Source organism: Thalia democratica, chromosome 9 (genome assembly GCF_965202585.1).
Source record: "Thalia democratica chromosome 9, ktThaDemo2.hap1.1, whole genome shotgun sequence".
In the NCBI taxonomy this organism is placed as follows: domain Eukaryota; kingdom Metazoa; phylum Chordata; class Thaliacea; order Salpida; family Salpidae; genus Thalia; species Thalia democratica.
Window position 1 is genome coordinate 18,435,173 of NC_139173.1, and position 21,359 is coordinate 18,456,531.

Here is a 21,359-nt window from a genome sequence, read left to right on the forward strand (position 1 = left end):
CCTAACTAGTCAAATTCTTTAAAATATATTTAAATAGTCACAAACAACTAAAAAAAAAATTTTTTTATAAGGATAGCTCTTCATGGTCTAATTACAACCTACTTTTTTTTTCTGTTTTTTTTTATTTTTTTTTTTTTTAAGAACTTTAATTGTCTGAATTTGAATAGTGATGTAACCGTACTATTTTCTTGCAAGAGAATTTATACTGACTGGTTTTCTTATTTAAAAGAAAAAATTTAGTTACTTTACTGTTGTGCATCTGCTTTAACTAGTTTACTTTTTGACGAATTACGTCCAAGCAACATTTTCAAATTTAAAAACACAATTACAAGCAATTTTAAAGCTGCTTAAACTTATTGTAGTTGTCAAGTTATAACTTCTTCAACAAATAAAATGTCTAGAGGAACAAGTGCTGGATTTGATAGGCATATAACTATATTTAGTCCTGAAGGCCGTCTTTACCAAGTAGAATATGCCTTTAAAGCTATAAATCAAGCTGGATTAACTTCTGTTGGTGTTAGGGGGCATAAGTCTGCTGTTTTAATTACTCAAAAGAAAATTCAAGACAAACTTATTGATAAATCAACTGTTACTCACATGTATGAAATAACACCAACAGTTGGATGTGTAATGACTGGCTTAACTGCAGATAGTAAATCACAGGTAAACAGAGCTCGTCATGAAGCAATGCAGTTTAAATACAAATATGGTTACAATATTCCAGTTGATGCTTTAAGCAAGAGAATGGCTGATATTTCTCAGGTTAGTCTTTTTCAAAAATACATTTTTAACTGACTTAAAACTTGATAGAATGAATAGTCTTAAGTTTTAACTACAATTAATAATATAACATCCCTAAATTTTTATCTTAATAGAATAAAAAATAAATAAAAATTGTGTTTGTTTTAAATGCTAGTCTTTAAAATAATGTGATCTTAATTTGTACTTTATGTGTTAATATTGTTTAAAATTCTAATTGGGTAGTATTAAAGCAGATTCTGTTTATTTTTCAGCTCCTAATTTTTTCTGACATTTGTTCAAGTATATGTATTTTATTTTAGGATGATGTTGCTTTAACTATTAGTTTAAATTGGTCACAATATTATATTACTATTGAGACATTCAACTTATTTTTAAATTGATTTTAACTAAATGTAAATGTAGTTTTTTTTAAGGTAATGAGTTAACAAAATTAAGAGTCAGTCTATTCAATTTTTAACCAACTAATTAGTATAAAAGTTTTTTGTTTGTACATTAGTATTGGTTTTCAATTGCTCATATATAAAATTTTTATTTTTAAAATACTACATGTTTCAACAACTTATTTATCAAATTTTGTCATTATAAGTGATTCATAAAGGAAAGGTACTTTTTAAAAACCACTCATTTCCAACCCTGGGTCAAATACCACCCGATTAAATCCTACCTTGTCAAATCCGAGAACCGCTTACCAACCAAGTGTTAGGGGTAAAAGTGATAGGAAAAAAATAAAGCAAAAATATTACAAAACAAAGGAATAAATAAAGAAAATTAAAAAAAAATGTGTGGGAATTGTGAGCATAGGAGGGAGGGGTCCAATTTTTTTTTTCTAAATAACATTGGCTCTTATATAAAAGCTTTAAGTTCTAACTACAAGCCAGTTTTTTAAAGAATTAAAAAATATTATTTAACTTTTCAGATATTGAAATTTTTGTAAAAAGTTTCCAATACAAACGTATTGACCACAAATTTTTAAGGGGTCAATTTTCTTGAAAATTTAAAAAATCATTAAAAATTTATTTTCTCCTTCATTTTTTGAATTATTGACCTCAAACTTTTAGAAAATGTTTCTTTTTTAGTTTAAAAAACTTTAAAAGTTGCAGTTTTAAAAATAATAAAAAACAAAAATTTTAGACAAAAAAAATTGATGTTTTTTTTTAATAAAAGTTTTATTTTTCAAAATTGAAAAATTCCTCTATTAAGTCTTTTAAAAAATTAAATATGGACTTTCTATGAAAATTTTAAAGAAGATTGGTTAAAAAATGAAGGACAAGATAGATTTTTAATGAAATAGTTATTTTCTGGTTAGTGCCTTTCATTAGGAACCTATTGAGGTCACTGACTTTGAATGTTTTAAGTGGTTAAAAATGTATGATAACTCAGATAAAACTATAAATTAAGATCAAGTTGTAAAAATGAAGGTGGATCCCCCTATGCCCTTAAAAATCCCAGAGTTGCCACACTTTTTTTTACAACTGGTCTAATTGTGTAGAATATTGAATAAGCTACCATTTTCATTTTAAAGGTCAATTTATAATTATAATCAAACAATTTTTTTATATATATTTAGTTAAAGTGGAAAGTATAATAGGTTCTTTATGGGAGGAGAAAACTTAAGCTGTAAATAAAAGTTTCTCTCCTACATTTTTGAGATAAATACCTGAAATTTTTAGGAAATGTGTCTTGCTATATTTAAATAAATCTATAGAAACAAATATATAAAAAGTTAAAAAATAATATTTTTATGATCAAAAAACCAAAGAAATAAAAAAAGTTTTTAAGCTCCTTACGTGATTTTTTTTAAATTTAACAAGAATCTATTAGCTATTTATTCAAAAAACGTATGAGGGTATAGATTTTTAGTGTAATAGTCTATGTTTCCCTTTTTAGTTTGCGCCTCCCAAAAATAACCTATTTTACTCTCCAACTTAACCAGCTGTAACTCAAAAATTTTGATTTAAAAACCTGCAAAAAGCAACGTGAAAGTTTGTTTAAAGTTTACAAAATAAGATCAAATTATAAAAAGTGTAGTTCACCCTCCCTTATGGCCTTAAACTATTCAGGAAATGTTTCATAAAAGCTTAAGAGTCTCTTGCTCCAAAAAAAAATTCTTTTTTATTAATTTTCAAATTTCTTAGAAAATAAACAAAAAGAAATTGTGGTCAGTACATTTTTGTTTTTAATTCTTTTTGCAAATTTTAACTAGCCTTGATTTGCTAATTTCTTATTAAAGAAAGATTTTTTTTAGTTTTAAAATTCCACACAAAAGTTTTTTAATCCATGTTTAGTATATACTGGACTTTAAGTTTTTAAATCTATTATAATTTGTTTTTAATTAATGTAAAGTATCTTTTAAACAAAAAGAAATTATAGTTTTAAAATAAGAATTTAATACATACAATAGACTCAAATTATGTTTAGTTGGATATGAAAATTAGCTTAGTATATAATTGATATTTGAAATTTTTTTTCAAAAGTTAAGTTTAATGTAGCCCTAAATTATGTCAACTAAACTTTGTAACACCTTGTAAATGTTAATTAGGTGTTAAATAAAAAGTTTTGTTGATAAAAAATAATAATACTGATATTATTTAATGAAGATTTAAAAAAAGGTTTAGGTTTTTTTTGAAGAAAGCATTGTTAAAATTGTCTAAAAAACTTAATTATAAGCATTATCTAAAAGTTTAAGTGTAGTAAATTATTAAAATCTACTTGATTTAATGGTTTAATTAAGGCCTTAGGGTAAAGGGGTAAATTACTTTTTTTTTGGAAATTTAATCTTATTTTGTTGAGCTTTAACTAAGCTACAAGTTGCTTTTTACAGATTTTAAAATTTCGAAATTAATTTTGAGAAATAGCAGGTCAAAGTCAGAGATTAAAATAGGTTCCTTATAAATTTTATAAATATTGCAAGGAAACTTTCCTGAAAGCTTGAGGTAACTATCTTAAAAAATGTAGGAGAAAACTAAAATAGCAAACAACTTGAAGTTACTAAAAGTCTATTTCCTCCTACAGTTTTTGAGATAGTTATCTCAAGCTTTCAGGAAATGTTCCTTGCAATATTTATAAAATTCTGTTGCAACAAAATTTTGAAAAATCAAAAATAAAAGTTTTAAGACAAAAAACGAAAATAAAAATACAGTTTAAATATTATACTAGAAAATAAAACAGTTTTTTTAAAACCTGGAAGAAATTTGGAAAAACCCATTGGCAACCCTGTAGTATATACTCTAAGCTTTTAAATAAGAATATTATTTTTTATAAAGAAAATGTTGGAACTCTCCTATGGCTTTAATATATAGTATTACATCAGGATTCTTATAAAAAATTTGACCTTGGAGTTTTCAGCTGATTTTTTTTTGTATGTGGCAGGTATCACAAAAACACCTTCTTAAAACTTGAGCTTGTTTTAAAATACTTTCACATTAGCATTTTATAGTTTATTCAAAACAACTCCCAATGTAAACTGTATAGGATTTTTAAATGTGACCTTGGAGTTTTTGCTGAAAATTGTTTTACATATATCAATTAACACAAAAACACATTGTGTATAATTTAAAACAGTTTGAGAAAAGTTTCACAGAGGTTTCTTTTGATTGTCAGTAATTTTTGATTAATTTTCTTCCAGTTGTCTTAAATTCTATGTCTCAGCTTGTTGACCCTTGCTTTAAAATTATAGTAAAAACCTAAATTACAATAAGAAGACAAACAATAAAGCATTAACTAAAGTAAATTGTAATAGATCAATAGTTCATCTGATATAGATCTAATAATTAAATGAAATTATATAACAGGTTTTATATTATTTACAGGTTTTTATACCCCTCTAGCGGATAATTGGTGTGTGTTAGAGTTAAATGATATTTATTAATTTATTATGGGCGCTTATTTATGTCACAGCTAATAAAAGAATAACTTTAACTGAGTTGCTATAAGATATACAAATTTTTACAATTTTTTACAAATTGTCAATTTTGTAAAAAAATAAAACTTAAATGGACTATAATTTTTTGTCTTTTCTCAGAAATTTAAAAATTAAAATCTATCTGTTTTTATATTTATAAATTAAAATCATCACTTTTATGAACTAATTTATATATAGTTTTAAAGATGCCTAGAATTTTAGTTTTTCAAACATTGTAAAATAAAAATTTTTAATTGAAAACAAAACAAAAAAGTTTCTTAGAATTAAAATTTTCTAAGGTAGAAAGAATTCAACATTATTAATATAAATAAAAAGATTAATCAAAAAATAAAAGTGGAGATAGATTCTAAGCAAAGTAGTCTTTTTTTTTTGTATTTTATAAGTAACCTGTTCAACTCACTAACTTTGATCTCATATATCTCAAGAGTCACTTGAAATTATGTTGAATAGTTAAAAGCGTCTGATAGCTAGATAAATTTACAAACTATTTGCAATTTTAAAAAAATAAAGTAAGCCCTTACATTTTCTCAAATTTTAATCAAAATAAAATAAAAAGAGTTATGGTCAAGAAATTAACTTCAGATGACCATTGGTAACCATGTTCAAAGCATGCAAACCTGAAATGTACTGTTTGAGCAAAATGTTTAAAATAACAATATAAAGTCAACTTGCAAGAATAATAAAATTCTTGTGAATTTTTATATGTATGTACATTGAATATCTTTAGGTGTTTCTTTTTTGTACTGTAAAGAACGGTTCTGATACTTTTGTAGTTACTATTTTATAACTTGAAAAAATAAATAGTTGACTTTTATTAAATATGCATATTTTTCTCATAAATTTGTTAGATACTCATAGAATTTTCTTACAAACTTTTATTTGACTCAGTATTTCTTTAAAAAAGACAGTTTATTTATAACAGCTCAAAGGGAATATAAATTACTTATTAAAAATATATATATATATCAATTAATCACCTATTCAATATATTTATAAAACTGTTGGTTATACAAAAGTATAAATTTCAATGTATTCCAAACTCACTTTTCTAGAAATAAATTCTTTATTTAAATTAACATTTATTTTAGTTTTTAAGATAGTTTTAGGTTTTGTTGATAAATTATAATTTACTTTTGAAAACAGGTTTACACTCAAAATGCTGAAATGAGACCGCTTGGTTGTACGATGATGCTTATTGGTTATGATAAAGAGTTCGATAAACCCATGCTATACAAAGCTGACCCTGCAGGTATTTTTTAATTTTGCAACTTAGAAATAATTTTTATTAGATAAACAAGTGAAACATAACATAAAAAAATATTGTAAAAAGACCCTAATTACAAATTAGATACTAAACTAAATAAATTTATTAAGGTTTTCAAAATACTTATTTATAATTTTAAATAAGAACCACTTTTAAGTTAGTTTTTAATTTTTAATATATTTATAATAGAAATAGTTTTAGTTCTAAAAATTTACTTTTTGAGTATAAACGGTATTTTGTAAGTGTTAAATACAAAACATATCTTAATTTTAGTATCTAAAACCAAATGAAGTATGAAACACAAAACTTTTGTTTATTCAATAACGTAATATAATAATGTTACTTATTAGAAAACTTGACTAACCTTGCTAATTTTTATGTTAAGCAAATATCTCTAAGCATTATTTATTTATTTTAACATCATTGCTAAAGTAAAAATTGTTAGTTGACAATTAAAATACAAGGTGAAGTTTTATTAAGTACAGGACATACCTAGAATTTGACAATTGAAGCAATAAAAACCTGTAATTTGAAAAATTTTGAATAAAAATAACTAAAAATCACATAATTTTAAACATGTTATATGTAACATAGTGAAATTTATATTGGATACAAAAAAAAGTTTGTACTTATAAATTTACTTGTTATAAAGCACATTCAAAATGACATTAGAATATATTTTCAATAACTGTATACTGTTTTAATTTTTTTTTTCTTTTACCTTAAATTTAATTTTATACTAAAAATTGTCAAAAAAAATACTTTCAAAAGCCTGGAAAAAATTTCAAAAAATCGTTAACAACCTTGTAAGTAATCAAAAGAATCAACAAAATATTTAAAATACCAGTAGTGAGGCATTTTTGTTACATTGAATAAAATTAGTTCAGGAAATTTTTACTATTTTTAGATTCGCCTAAGAAACTTTTAAAAACTTGCATTTTATTATATTTTTTATGACTAAGTATTATTAAAAGTTAAAGTATTTCTGTAAATAAACAAAATTAAAGTATTTCTGTAAATAAACAAAATAAAAGTATATTTTGTTATGACAACTTTGATAGCAGCATTACATTTATTTATTTGTTGTATACAAATTTTCAAAGTAATATGCGTAAATTTTAGTTTCTTTTGTAAACTTTTTAAGATGTATGATGTTTTTAACTTGAAGATTTAAATAACTTTTATAGATAATTGAAATATGCTATGATAATAGTATTTATTATTATTAAAAGTGTTTTGTTTTGGTTCTGTTATTTTTCTAAGCATACAGGACTGCCACACACTCAATACAGCTTTATTGTTGAATAAATTTGGTTAAACTTAGGCTACTTTTTTGTTACAACATATATTGATTGTACAAATTGTTTAATTTTTTATTTAACTTACCTTTTAACACTTGTTTTTGCTAATTTTAAGTAAGTTTTTATAAATTCAAATTAAACTTTTTCTTGATTTTTTTTTATGGAATTAAGTCCTTAAAGCATTAGTAAATTTTTTCGAAGTATTTAAGGCCATAGGGGGGTAGGCCATGTTTTTTACAAGTTGATCTTATTTTATAGAGTTTTTACTAAGCTTCAAGTTGCTTTTTACCGTTTTTAAAAATTCGAATTAGTTTTTGAGATATGACCGGCCAAAGTCGGGCCGCATAACAGGTTCCTTATGGGGATGGAAAAACTAAAACGGCGAAAAAAGACTAATGCATTCAAAATCTATCTCCTCCTTCATTTTTTAAGCAATCTTCTTCAAACTTTTACAGCCTATTCTTTATACAATAACAAAAAAACGTTATTTGTGACTTTAAAAAATTTCAAGTAAAAAAACACTTTTTTTTGAAAAAAAAAAATTTTTTGATAAAATATCACTTTTTTTTTTTTTTTTTGTCATAAAATTTTTATTTTTTTAAATTATTTAAATTCACAAATAATGTTTTTTTTTCATAATGTAAGGAACATTTCCTGAAAATTTAAAGAAGATTGCTTGAAAAATGAAGGAGAAGATAGATTTTAAAGCCCGTCTTTAAAAACTTGAGAAAAAGGGCTTTAAAGTTACCCTTTATGAAAGAAGAAAGCTTGCAAATTTGAGGAAAAAAGACCTAGTTGAGGAACAAAAGGTCTTAAATTCAACAAAAAATATAGATTATTTGTTATAAAAGCGGTTGAAAATCTCCGGAGCAGAATGGCCATTGGAAGTACATTTGTAAAAAGTATGTCATGCCTAAATCTGCATAGCCTTGAAAAAAATAGGAGTCACAATTGTTGTTAAGCGTTTTGCCAACATTGTGCACTCCTTAACGAAGTAAAAACTGTGCTCCAACTTTGAAGGTGATACCATCATTGAACAATTTAGAACTTTGGTAAATAATGAATGCATTAAAGTTCAAGAGCTTTAAGCAAAAGGAAGATTGTTTGGACCAGTTCTATTTTGAAACATTAAAATGTCCTGCCAAATCTTCTCTCGGAAAGTTGTTGCAACCATTATTTGTGTTGCACAATGACCAGGCTGAGGTCGATTTAATTTAAGTATCAAAGCTCTGCTTGAAAACAGTATGAAATGAGAAACTATTACATCCAGAAGAAGAGTTAAAGATTATATGTATGCATACAAACTTGAACTGCATCAAGTTAGAAAATACAGTATTTTGCTGATAGAGCTGTTTATTGCAAATACATCAATCATACACAGATGGTTCAAGTGATGTAATGGAAGTTAGATGATTGAATTCATCAAAAAAACTGTTGTTTTAACCTGTATAAAAATAAGATTGGAAGATTTATACAGTTTTAAGTGTTTGATTGTGTATTTTTGAATAAGTTTAACTTAAGAGTTTAGATTTAGAAAAGTTGAAAAAAAAATTTTTAAGTCAGGAAATTTTTCTCAGCTTGATCTGTGGCAACCATGCTTTTTTTTTTATAAAGCAGAGGTCTGAAAGCTGCAGCCCATGAAGAGTAAAAGTACGGCCCGCGAGTATGATTTTATTTTAAATGGGGTGCGGACCATAACAGGTATAACCTATGGCTTGCGATTTTTTTATTTTTTAACTATGGCCCGCGACCGTTAAAAGCCTTTGCTATAAGATTTAAAAATTAGGCAGGATGGGCGAATATTTTTAATGCTTTTTAATAAACTAAAGCTAGTTTTTTGCCTGAGTGTTTGGTAAACTTAAATATAGCTTTATAAATTGTTTGTAATTAGAAGAGGGCATCGTATGACCCGCCAAGCAAAAGTCTCTGGCCTGTTATTTATTTTTTTAGCTAGAAAATAGATTATGTTTAACAAATTATATGAAATTGAGCTTTTTATAACAGATATTTTGAAATATGTTTTTAAAACGATTGTAATTAACAGTAGTGCGTATTATTTTATATTTTTCTTTAAATTATTATTTTTAAAAGTTAACTTTACTAGTAAATTTGACTATTACTATTTAAGAGTGCTCGATTTACAAGTGTAAAGAGCTAATAATACAAATAGAGTGCTAAAGTTTTAACTGTAGAGTTAAACAAAATAAACTTTAGCACTCTATTTGTAAAAGTTAACTTAAATTTTTATAATAATTTTTTTCAATTATCCAACCAGCAAAGTACTTTTTCTAGTTTAATAAAGCGTATCTACTATAAGGATGCCCACCCCTAATTTATATAATTTAATTGAGTATCTTTTTTTTGAAAGTTGTTTTTCTTAAAAATGAGTTAACCTTATACATATGAACAGTAATTATATAGTTCTTAATTTTTTTTGCTTTTAAAAATTATGGTCTGAAATTTCTTTAGATTTTTATGAGAATAAAAAACAGATAGGTAAAAATCATCTAAAATGCTCAATGTTTCTAAGTGAATAATTCACTTACAGATAGCAAGTTAAATGCTAATGATCAACATTTATGAAATATGTTTTATCAACCGAAGTACTTGGCATATTTTTACTTTAACATACAACTTCCAATCTTAAAACAACCTACTTTTTATTATACTTACGTTACAAAGTTATGTCTTAAATAATTTACGTACATCTTGCTGACTTGCAATGTTTTTTGCGCAGGCTACTACAGCGGGTTCCACGCGGTCGCGGCCGGAGTGAAGCAAACTGAAGCCAACACTTTTCTGGAGAAGAAGATAAAGAAGAGGAAAGCCGATGAGAAGTGGGATTTGAACAAGACCATTCAAGTGGCGCTGGCTTGTCTCACCCACGTGCTTGCTGTTGATTTCAAGGTAAGTTCGCACGTTTATTTTTAAGAGTTTGTTTTTGTTGTGCATGTAATATGTAACAGCAAAATAATTAAATGTTAAATGACATATGTTTTATACAAAAATTGTAATGTAAACAATATGTTACTCACAGCTGAAGATCAGACTTTTACAGTGGTTTGTTTTACGAAATTGTTGTAGATTTTAACTATTTTAAACCGTTTTGGCCCATATTTATTTTTTATACAGATTTTTGTAAATTGTCTTTATATGTATTAAAAAATTGTCTGAGGTCTTAACTATGTATAGTTATGTAAAAAAAACAGTATTTTCTAAACCTTTTAGTTATGCAGCATAGTTTAACTTAGAACTTAGTTTGGAGATCTAACAAGAAAATATTTATACTTGTTTTTTTAAATAACCATTAGACTTTGTTATTATTAGTATGAATTTTTTATTTACTTTTCAACACGCATTTAAGTTTCTTTTTTAAATGTGCTAAACTTTTTCGTAACAACCTAAATATCAGTTTAGCTACTGATTTTTAATAAGGTGTCTTAAGTAAAAAATAATTGTATAAATATCTTTAAAAACATTAAACCTAATTAATTTCTAATCTAAAACTTTTTTAATCAAATTTTTAGCAGCTTTTTATCAAATATATAAGCAAAGATTAAATTACCTGTGTCAATACAACCTGCTTATTTAAACAATGTATATCTAAAAAGTTTACAATTTGTATTTTTGTTTTAATTGACTTGAATATTTCGATACTTGATAAGCTTTAGTTGTTCAATCTTAATTTTGTCCTGAGTTCTTAATGTACCAATAAAACCTAATTTTATACTTTTCGTTTATACATTTTTAAAGATAACGATATTGCATTTTATTAAATTTTTTTTTGATATTTTTGAATTAAAGTCTTTGATAAAAATTAAGCTGTTTTCTATGTTTTTGAAATAGTATTTGTACTCCAGTTATTTTCAGGGAAATTTTTCTCCTTATCTAACCAATGTTTGTTTTGACATCTTAAAAGGGTTTTTCTCCCATATCATAAACTTAAAGTTTAGGCTATTTTATAACTATTCAGAACATATCATCTATGTACTTAACGTAAGTATGGGTTGTTTTAGTTTAAATTCTTCAGTGTATTCTGACTTCCACAAATATCTTTTAACTATAATGTTATAAATACATCTATGTTTTACCCAACAATAGTCTTTGTCATAATAGCCATAAATGTCCAGGGTTGTCAGGAAAAACGAAGAAAAATTATAAAATTCAGGAAAAAATTGAGGGTTTTTAGAAAAAGGCAGAAAAATTCATGTAAACGTGCTCTTAATAATAAAGTTTAACATCATTAAAGACTGCATTTAGCTAATGTTGTTTTATAAAAATTTTTGATTTAACCTGAATAAAAGTAAGATTGAAAATTTTACATATTTTTAAGTCTTTGGTCATGTATTTTTGAATCGGTTTTAATTAGGAATCAGATTTATAAAATTCAGCAATTTTTTCAGCTCGATATGTGACAGCCCTGAATATCATTTGTTTAAGCACTACTTTGTTAGTTGTTTTACAAGTAATAGATAAATTTATCTGCAGTCCAGCGAGATTGAAGTGGCAGTGGTGAGCAAGAAAGATCCTTCATTCCGTGTTCTCACCGAAGATGAGGTGGAACAACATTTGACTGCGCTCGCCGAAAAGGACTAAAACGGTTTTTCACACTGAATTAAGTTATTTTATACAAATTTAGTTTTACATTTTTTATTAGTTTAATTTTTATTTTTGGTCGTTCAACTAAACACTTACATAACTCGTTTAAGTTTAGTATAGAAGAAGTTTCTACTTATTTTAAAATTTTAATTCCAAATATATAATATTGTTGAATAAAAAACCAGTGTTGTAGCACTTAAGTTTTGTTTAATAAAATTCTTGACTGTCCTGCATAGAGTCGTTTTTTATTTAGTATTTCATTCGTTTATTTTTGGTATAGTTCTTATTTTATGTTAATAATTAATTGTAATATATTGTATACTTATATTAGAACAGTTGATTTTTGTAATATTTAAAAAAATTTATTTATAATCTACTTTTATGGGTTTGTACTTATAGAATTGTTAAACTATTTAACATTATAAACATGTAGCAGTAAATATAAAATAGTATAATGGTTTTAAAGGCACTGTTTAAACTCACAACCCACTCAGGAAAATTTTAAGTTTTAGAAAAAATCGGAACAGTCCAGGCTAGTTTGAATTTTTTAAATGCACTTGAAATTAATTTTTTCTTACCTAGCTCTAGAATTTTTTAAAGATGTGTACATAAAATCGAAATTATACTGAATGATAAAATATATTACGATTTACGATGGACTAAATACACACTATATTTTGAAACTTGATTTGGTTTTTGTGCTGTGTTTAATGTGTGAAAGAAGTTATTAAAAAGATTTTTAACAGCTTTATAAACGAAGCTGCTATAGACAACTTGGTTATTGTAATGTAAAAGCGTGTATTAGTTTACCCTTTGATTTAATTTTAGAAAAATTATTAACATAGAAATCCTAGTGGTTTTATAATGAGTTTTATGGTGGAATTTATTGTTTTTGGAAAAAAAAATGGAAATTTAATAAAAGTTACAAAAAGTGATAATAATTACATAAAATCAAGAAATTCCACCATAAAACTCATTGTAAAACCACTAAGATTTCTATGTAAATATTTTATTAAACTTTCTTTAAATCTTTTTAAATTGTTCACAGTGTGTTTGTGTGACAATAAGCCATATGTAAAAAAAAATTGAGCTTAAAACTCCAAGGCCGCAATTTTTGGATCCCATACATTTTGCATTGGAGTGGTTTTTAGAAAATTGGTTCGTGCCAAGGTAAAAGTTTCTTCAAATCATCAAAAATTTTGTACAGAGTATTTTTACGATATTTCGAAAACATAAACATTTTTCCAGCTGGAAAATCAAAAATGGCAGTAAAAATAAGCACCTTACTGTGCACACTGTGAAGACCACTGTTTAAGGGAACTTAAAAGTTTAAGGTAAAAACTCAAGACCTACCGTAAAATTGCTTGATAGAAGAAAATTATATCTTTACACTATGAAGGTTTCTAATACGAAGAAAACCTTGAATTTGCACCTAAAAATAAAAACAAAAAAATCAAACATGCACTAAATTGACAAAATTACCGAATAAATTTGTTCAGACTTATGATGCGTTTTTATACTTGATGAAAGTTTTTTTTTGTAGCAACTGAAAATTATTCAAAAAAAAGAGGTCAATTAATAATCATATGAAACTAATGTTAGCAAGCTTCATAGTTACAATCAAGACTAGATTAGATTCCTAACTGTTGAAAAACGTATAAAAAGTTTATATAAAACAAACACATATTATTATTTGTCGGGATTAAAATAAATTCTTCTGGACTAACACAATACAGTAACCTCTAGCTTAATTACGCACATTGTGTCCACAGAAAAAGTGCGTAAAGATACGAGAGGTACCAAATATACTTACTATAATGGCTGTTTTTTGATAATGCTTCTAGTTAAAAGCATACTGGGGACTTTTCCACTTATAAAAGTTTGTTTATTTAGTTTTTATATATAAAAACAAAAGATAAAACTATACATGTGTTAAAAAAATCAAATTTAAGTTTATATAAAATAATAATACTTTTAGAAAAATTTTACTAATTTTAATAATAAGTATATTTTATCTTTTTTTTTTATTAATATGTGACTTATTTGATACTTAACATTTACATTGTATTCTAGTTAGCAAATTCAACTTATAATTAAGCATTTGTTTACAATTAAGAAATAATGAGGTTTCTATATTAAAAATTGTTTTTGTAGCCTTTTACAAAAATATGCATTTGGTGCTGTAATGGATTTCTTCTTTTAAACAAAAATATATAAAATATAAGGAAAATGTTGGAGTAACTGGTGCTGGTAAGCATTGCGAAGAATTGAAGGCAACAAGCGAAAAATTTCAACGCTTGCTGTGTTACAGAAGATAAACTTAAACTAAAAAAAAGTGTCAAATGAAAATAAGTGATATTTTTACTAAAAAAACAATTGAAATTTGTGATAAGTATAAGCTCTATATTTTGTATCACTGCTACTTTTTGCTAGGAAGTTTTATTAGATTTATTTTTTAAATGTTTACCATATATAGGGCAAGAGTACTGTATTATTTATTTGTGTTTTAAAACTTCATTATACATTTATCATTTAACACAGTAATAATTCTTTTAGAATTTCAACTTAATCTCTTATTGTTAACAAAATTGCTGATATACTAATAACTAATGTTTTTTCAATTAGTCAAGGAACATAAGTTTACAAAGTCTAAATATATAGAGAGGTGAGATAGCATTTAAAAACATACTTTTAATTAAAAATATACAATAAACCTAATTTGTGCAATATTAAAAAAACTATTTTTTAGTTTTGAATTCTAAAATGCTTAACTAAACGAGAGTGCGTAACGTCACGAGTGCGTAAAGATACGAGAGGTTACTGTACAATACAAACACAGAAAGATTATTTTAAAATATTTAATTATAAAAAAATTTAACAATCTAAAATTACTATATCCTAAAACTTAATTTTTCCATACCTCCAAAATATTTATTAAATGTCAAAGAAAAAAAAATGTTTAGAGGTTTTAATTAAAACTAGATACGCACATTTTTTTTTTGTAAATGTATATTACTTAATGAGTTTTAGCGGTTTAAGTTTTTTTACAACTTGAATTGTTCGAATTTGAGAAGTCGTGCACCCAAATGATTTACTCCTCACCCTGTGGCTTTTACGTGTTAGAATTTTTAATTGTTAGAATAATTACTTTTTGAACAAATGGAAGCATGGACTCCTTATCAGGGGTGTGTTATGACTGGTTTCTTGAACTCCTGAAGAACCGGGAAAAAAGGCACTAAAAAAGCGATTGAATATTTTTTTTTTTTTTGAAATAGTTTATTTACTAAAATTTCATAAAATTTTGCTATCAAGTTGTATTGAGACCATAACGATTTAAAGTATAGTTTAGTTCTTACTTTTATGCAGAAATGACGTAATTTTTTTTGTGAAAAGAAGTTAAGTTGTACGAATATTGAATAATTATGTCAAGAGCATATTTTTAAAATGAAATTTTTGATTTAAAATTAGCTAACTAATTGTGTTAAAACAACAATTCTAATTGAATAGTTTGCTTCAAAAATTGATCAATTTTTTGACTCTACTGGTTTCTACAATAACACTTTTTTTTTGTTCACTTTTAAAATAAATTTAAACTTACCTATATAAAACTTTTGAGTTACTGAGATTTAAATAAGTCTTTTTGGATAGTAATACACTTATATAATCTTTTTTCAAGACTTATAATACTCTTTAGCCATTTTCGTACGATAAGCTTAGCTTTATAGTTTTTTACAAAAGTCAGTGTTTTTCTTATAAAAACAATCAAAATTTTGCTTTAAAACAAAGCTGATTCAGGTTGATAAAAATCTCCAAATAAGATTAGTTACAAAGAGCTTCATTACGCAATCAAAAACTTTATCTGTCTTTGTGGTCTTCGAAAGTAAATGACCACCTAACAGCGCAAAAAGATAAAAAAAAAATTCATATTTTTTCAAATATGTAGGGAGTGCTACTAGAGTACAAAAGTAATAGTTCTAACATTATCATTAGTTCTTTCTTCATGTCAAACTTTACTGAACAGCAGATTATAACAAAAAAATTAGCTGTGTACGTACACATTTGTCGAGAAGTTTAGACAGAATTAATATTCTATTTACCAAAAAAACTTTGTTTCTCAAAAAACTGTGTGGGTAGATTATTTTCGTTTACACCTCAGCTGTCGTAAAGTATCTTGGTAGCACTTCAACATGTAAAATTAGTAGTAGTGGCCTCAGCCGAACTTTTTAGTGAGAAATATAAAGTTGGTCACAATTTTTTTTTTTAACAGAATGTTACATAGATTGTTGTTGATAGTCTTGCAGTTCTGTTTAATGCTAAAAGTTAAAAAGGAATGAAACTACTTTTAGAGTATTTGAAATAAATTTCAAATTTTTGATATAAAAAATATATAAATAAACTATCTGTTCAAAATAAGCATATATTATTTATTATAACTAAAAAAATATTTATCCATTTTAAATCCCTTATAATATATAACTTTAATTAACACTTTTATTTTTTCTTTCTATAAAAAATACATGTTCGTGTTAAAAAACGCTTTAAGTTGTTTTTCTTTTCAGATAAATTAAAATTTAATCAAAAATACCATTTTTATCTTTTGAAAAACTGCTTAATAAAACACTTTCTGGATTCGAATTATAAAAATATTGGTTTATTGAACGACAAAAAAGGCGCTCAAAATATTTTGTACTAGGACCTGGTATACGAAAAACTTTTCGGTTATCGATACTACTTTACAAGTAAAGAAGTATTTTCCAGAGAATCATTTGTATAAAAGAAGTTTCTTTTTCCACTACGCATTTTTTTGAAGTAGCTTACCGAAAAATAAACTTGTTTCTACCATTTTCTGAATACTTTAAACAGAGTTCCCAATCTTTATCATTGTCTGTAACAAGTATAACTATTTTATGTTTTCCACGATTCAAATTTGCCCTAAACGAGTTTGGACGAGCAGGGACTTCGTCGACTAATCTTTTTTAAATTCCGAATCAGTAATTTTACATGAAACATATATTCCCATTTTAGCTTTTTCTATCACGTTTAAAGGTACTTCAGTTTCATCCACTTTCCATGATGGCCAGTTATCAGCGGGTTAAGTACCAGTGAATTCGATAAAAGAGTTGATTTCTTTAAGTTTAACAGCTTGTTTTAAATGTAAGAAATAATGATCAAGTCTACGTACGTTATCTAAAAACTTTTTTTTTTTAATAAAGAATGTCCTACCATGTGGGTTGTAAAGTTTTTCTAAATAATCATGTACATCAACTAAAGTGTTACAATGGCGTTCCCTAGTAAAAGCTACTGTCATTTGGGATTTATTTCCTAACCCGTGTTTGACTATATCAGGTACGTTCATGACATATCCGTTTTCAACTCTAATTTTATAATTATTTGGATAATTTAAAAAAGCTGTTTGTTAAACTTGTTAATATCCGGTGCACACGAGTTCCTACTGCAGTTCATAACTTACATCAAACAGAAACTAAATCAACGCTTTTTCCAATCATGGCCCTGACAAGGTTCCGTTTTTGGAGCTTTTAGAGTAATTCAATTTTCCATTTTCGTCAGTCGGCAAACTGTCGTCGATGACAACTTTGTGAAGTTTTCCAAACTTGTAAATATTGAACTCGAGTTCCGGCTTGGAACTGTTGTACTTTGCAGCGAGGTTGCAGATTTTTTTTCGGTATAACTTGACTGTACAGCTCGCGGTTGCTAGGCAGTGTCGCCATTGCAGAAATCATGCCGCAATTTCATAAATCTCCTTGTATATAACTATGCTGTGTTACGTCACAGTCTGCATCATCTTTTCTGTCTGCTATAATGTTCAATGGTATCCCCCGTATGTTCCCTGTATTTCGCGATGGTTTTTGCAGTGCATCCTGCCATGCATGCTCCAGATAAAGCTTTAACAACAATTTTAAACATTTTTCTGAAAAAGTTGTCTTAATTTATGTGCCATATTTAAAGGAATTGTTGTTGTATAAAGAACTTAATTAATTGCTATCCAGATCAAACCCGATCAGAAATATTTCTTGTCCGAATTATTTCCCGACCAAAAAATTAACCCCCGAAAATTAAATATAGTAGTTATGTTTAAGCGCATCAAAAAATTTTATTAAATTTGAAATACTTTTTTACTATTTCTAATAAGAATAGTATAACAATAAGTGAAAAAAGCTCATCATCTAAACTTAAATTGTGTGCTATCGTGTTCAAAATGATATTTTTTTCTGAAAACTCAGATTTTAAGTCAATAATTTTTTTTAAATTACAGACAAGATAAAGTTTTCACGAAAACTTGTACAGCTTTTACTAAATATGAAAAAATTAGCTTAACATGTAAGAAAATAAGTTAGTTGTAATTAATATTTAAAATCGAATCTTACAGTCATCAATACTATGTTTTAGTTTATAGCAAGGTCGTAAGACTTGCTTTTTTTTGAACAAACACAAAGTTTAAGCAAATAACTATTTACTATGTTTTTAATTCTTAATATTTTATTCTAGATTAGTTTTTCAAACAAATTTGTTTAATTTAGAGTCTAATGGGTTTAAATAAATTTAGTGTTAGAAAAATCGGATGATTTCTTAAAAGATGGGAATAAATTGGGATGAAAACTGATCGGATTGAAAACAATTCTTTAGGGTTTTTATTGAGGGTGAATGTAAAATGTTCTGAAAAACGCTCGACCTCTCTTAGACCTAACTTACCTTTTTATGAATTTTACATTTTATCTTAATTGTAAAAAAAAAATTAAGCGTGTAAATTTTCCAAATTAAAGTTTCTTTTTTTTTTTTTTTGACTCGTTATAACATTCACTTAAATTGTATAAAACTTTTTTTTTAAGTAAGTACTAAATACGGTCTTATTAATTGCAAAAACTAAAAAAAAATTAACGAGCTAAACTTAGTTTGAAATTAATAAATTTAAAATTAATACATTGTAGATTATTAGTTTTTTTTTTTAAGGCAACAACTTAAAGCATGGTTTAATTTATTTTATTAAATCTGATGTTCATTAATCGAAATAATATAATAACGAACAAAAGCTTAATCTAATCATCACTAAGCGTCGTCAATGTATTTGTTTAATTTAAATACTGTATAGAAAAAAAAAAACAAAGTTTTATGACAGTAAAAATACAAATTACTTCTATAGCAAAGCTTTCAACGTTATTTTAAACTTCAGTTCGTAACGATGAATCTGTATATTTTTTAAATGATCTCAAATGCAACGTATGTTAAACCGCAAGGTAGCGCTTTCTTTAAACAAGTGCTACCTCCGAAAAGATAATAAAAATATATTCTTGTTTACTGACTAAAATATTTTTCAAACAGAGACTTTACTTTTATTAATAAACTTTTTTCTAATTTCTTATTTACTTTAAAATTCTAATCAATGAGATTAAAAAATATTAACATGATAAAAATTAGCACAAGAGGTGTTTAAGATACCTTTAAAACAGCAGTAACTAGTTTTAAAACAAAAATTTACTATACTTTAAGAAAAAAACTTTAAAAAATAAGTTATATAGTTGGAAAAACTATGTATTAATTTCACTTAGCACTTAACAGAATAAAACTTTTCTTTAAAATAAGTATATAACTTTTAAAATTTGGTTATATTTAAGCAAATTCACTCATGTTTTTTAGCATTGTATTTTCTTTTAAGTATTTGGTTTTTCGAAACTATCAAGTTTTAGTTTATACATTTCACTAAAGGCTGACGTTCGATTTCATTTGTTTTAACTACTAAACGACGACAATAAAAAGGTATTTTTTTTTATTAATTTGATATCAAACTAAAGTTTTTGACTTATATTTTTAAAATTCTTAAATACTACAAATCACTTAATTTTATAGTGAGATTAAAAATTATTTAAACTTAATTATTAATTAAACTTAAAATTTAAAAACATTATGAAATTTAAAAAAATAATTGTTTAAAAATTTTAAGAAAAGTTTGTATATATCACTCTAGTAATTTCTTTTAATTGCTAATAGTAAAAATGACATGTTCAGTTTAAGTGAGTTATAAGAATAAGATTTTAAAATTAAAAAATTTCAAAACTTTTATTTTTATACTTGTATTTTTAAATAACAGTTTATTATAAAATAAAATATGATTAATAATATAGTATTAATTTTAGATATACTTAATTATAATTGTATTATAACAAACAAATGGTATAACAAAACAACAGACACTTCATTTATAAAGTGTTTCATTAAAAAACACAGTACGCTCTTTTCAAAACACATAAATATTGTGCTAACCTGCTTAAAAAACCTAAAGCTGACTTTACTTAAATCTAGAGATTTTGTTTTAAAAGTTAAGCTGTTCACAAAACTCAAGATATCCAAATTGCACTGTTAAAACATCAATTAATACTGAAGATGAACATGCCATGTCAATATACATATTAAATATTATCCCTAACCTACTCTACTCAAAACTTCTTAGTTTTAATTAGTGATGTACCGGACCCGGATCCGGACTTATCTTTCAAATTAGAATCCGGCCGGAACCGGATCCGGACTTTTTTTTCAAATTGGAATCCGGCCGGAACCGGATCCGGACTTTTTTTTCAAATTAGAGTCCGGCCGGAACCGGATCCGAACTTTTTTTCAAATTAGAATCCGGCCGGATCCGGATATCAGACAAAAATGGCAATATCCGGCCGGACCCGGATAGTGAGTCCGGTACATCACTAGTATAAACTAGCCTAAGTCAGAATGAGGTTTTTAAAAACTGAAAAAAAAAAGAACTTTAATATAATAATAAGTAGAACAGCTAGCCACAAGGTTTACAAATTTAGGTCTTATTTACAATTAAAAATCTGAAATCAAGTTCTGGAACAAAATACACTAGAAAAATACAAAATATTGAAAACTGGATCAGCTCAAACTCATTCAAAATCTAAAAGAAAACTAGCCTGAGTTTTTATAAAAAACTAAACTAACCTGAGGCAGTCCAAGATTTTCTTAAATTCCCTAAAATTTTTAAACCAGCAGGGTTGCCACTGTTTAAGTCAATTAGACTAGCTAGAGTGAGTATAAACAAGCCGGAGTCAGAATGAGGTTTTTAAAAACTGAAAAAATTACTTTAATCTAACAATCAGATAGCTAGCAAAGGTTGAAAATTTGGTAGTAAAGTTGTGGACTGATTGTGGTGCACTTAACTTATTAGTACTACCCATCATAATTAAATCCTACTTTATTTGATTAATATCTAACAAATACTAAATTCTAACTGAGATTACTTTCTATAATCAGACACGACAGTTTTGAGTGATGAATCTTTTATATAAAACACAACAAGAAATACTAGCATATACAAAATTATTAATTACTTTGGTAACACTTTAAAAACTGGAAGCTATTTAAATCTATATCAAAAGACTTAAAACAACAAACTAAAAAGAAAAATAAAACTTTTAGTAAACAAGAAAATGTAAAATTTTTAATAAACTATTAAATTTTAAACCTGGCTTAAATATTTAAACAACTA

General features: G+C 25.7%; 1 protein-coding gene across 1 annotated transcript; it reads left to right on the forward strand.

Moving 5' to 3' along the window:
* The first annotated feature begins 357 nt into the window (after positions 1-357).
* LOC145844530 (proteasome subunit alpha type-6-like) lies at positions 358-12,081 on the forward strand. Its single transcript, XM_082951929.1, has 4 exons — positions 358-762; positions 5,828-5,933; positions 9,987-10,156; positions 11,738-12,081. Exons 1-4 carry the CDS (start codon positions 394-396, stop codon positions 11,843-11,845), a joined length of 753 nt encoding a protein of 250 aa, XP_082808055.1. The 5' UTR covers positions 358-393; the 3' UTR covers positions 11,846-12,081.
* The last annotated feature ends 9,278 nt before the right edge of the window (positions 12,082-21,359 follow it).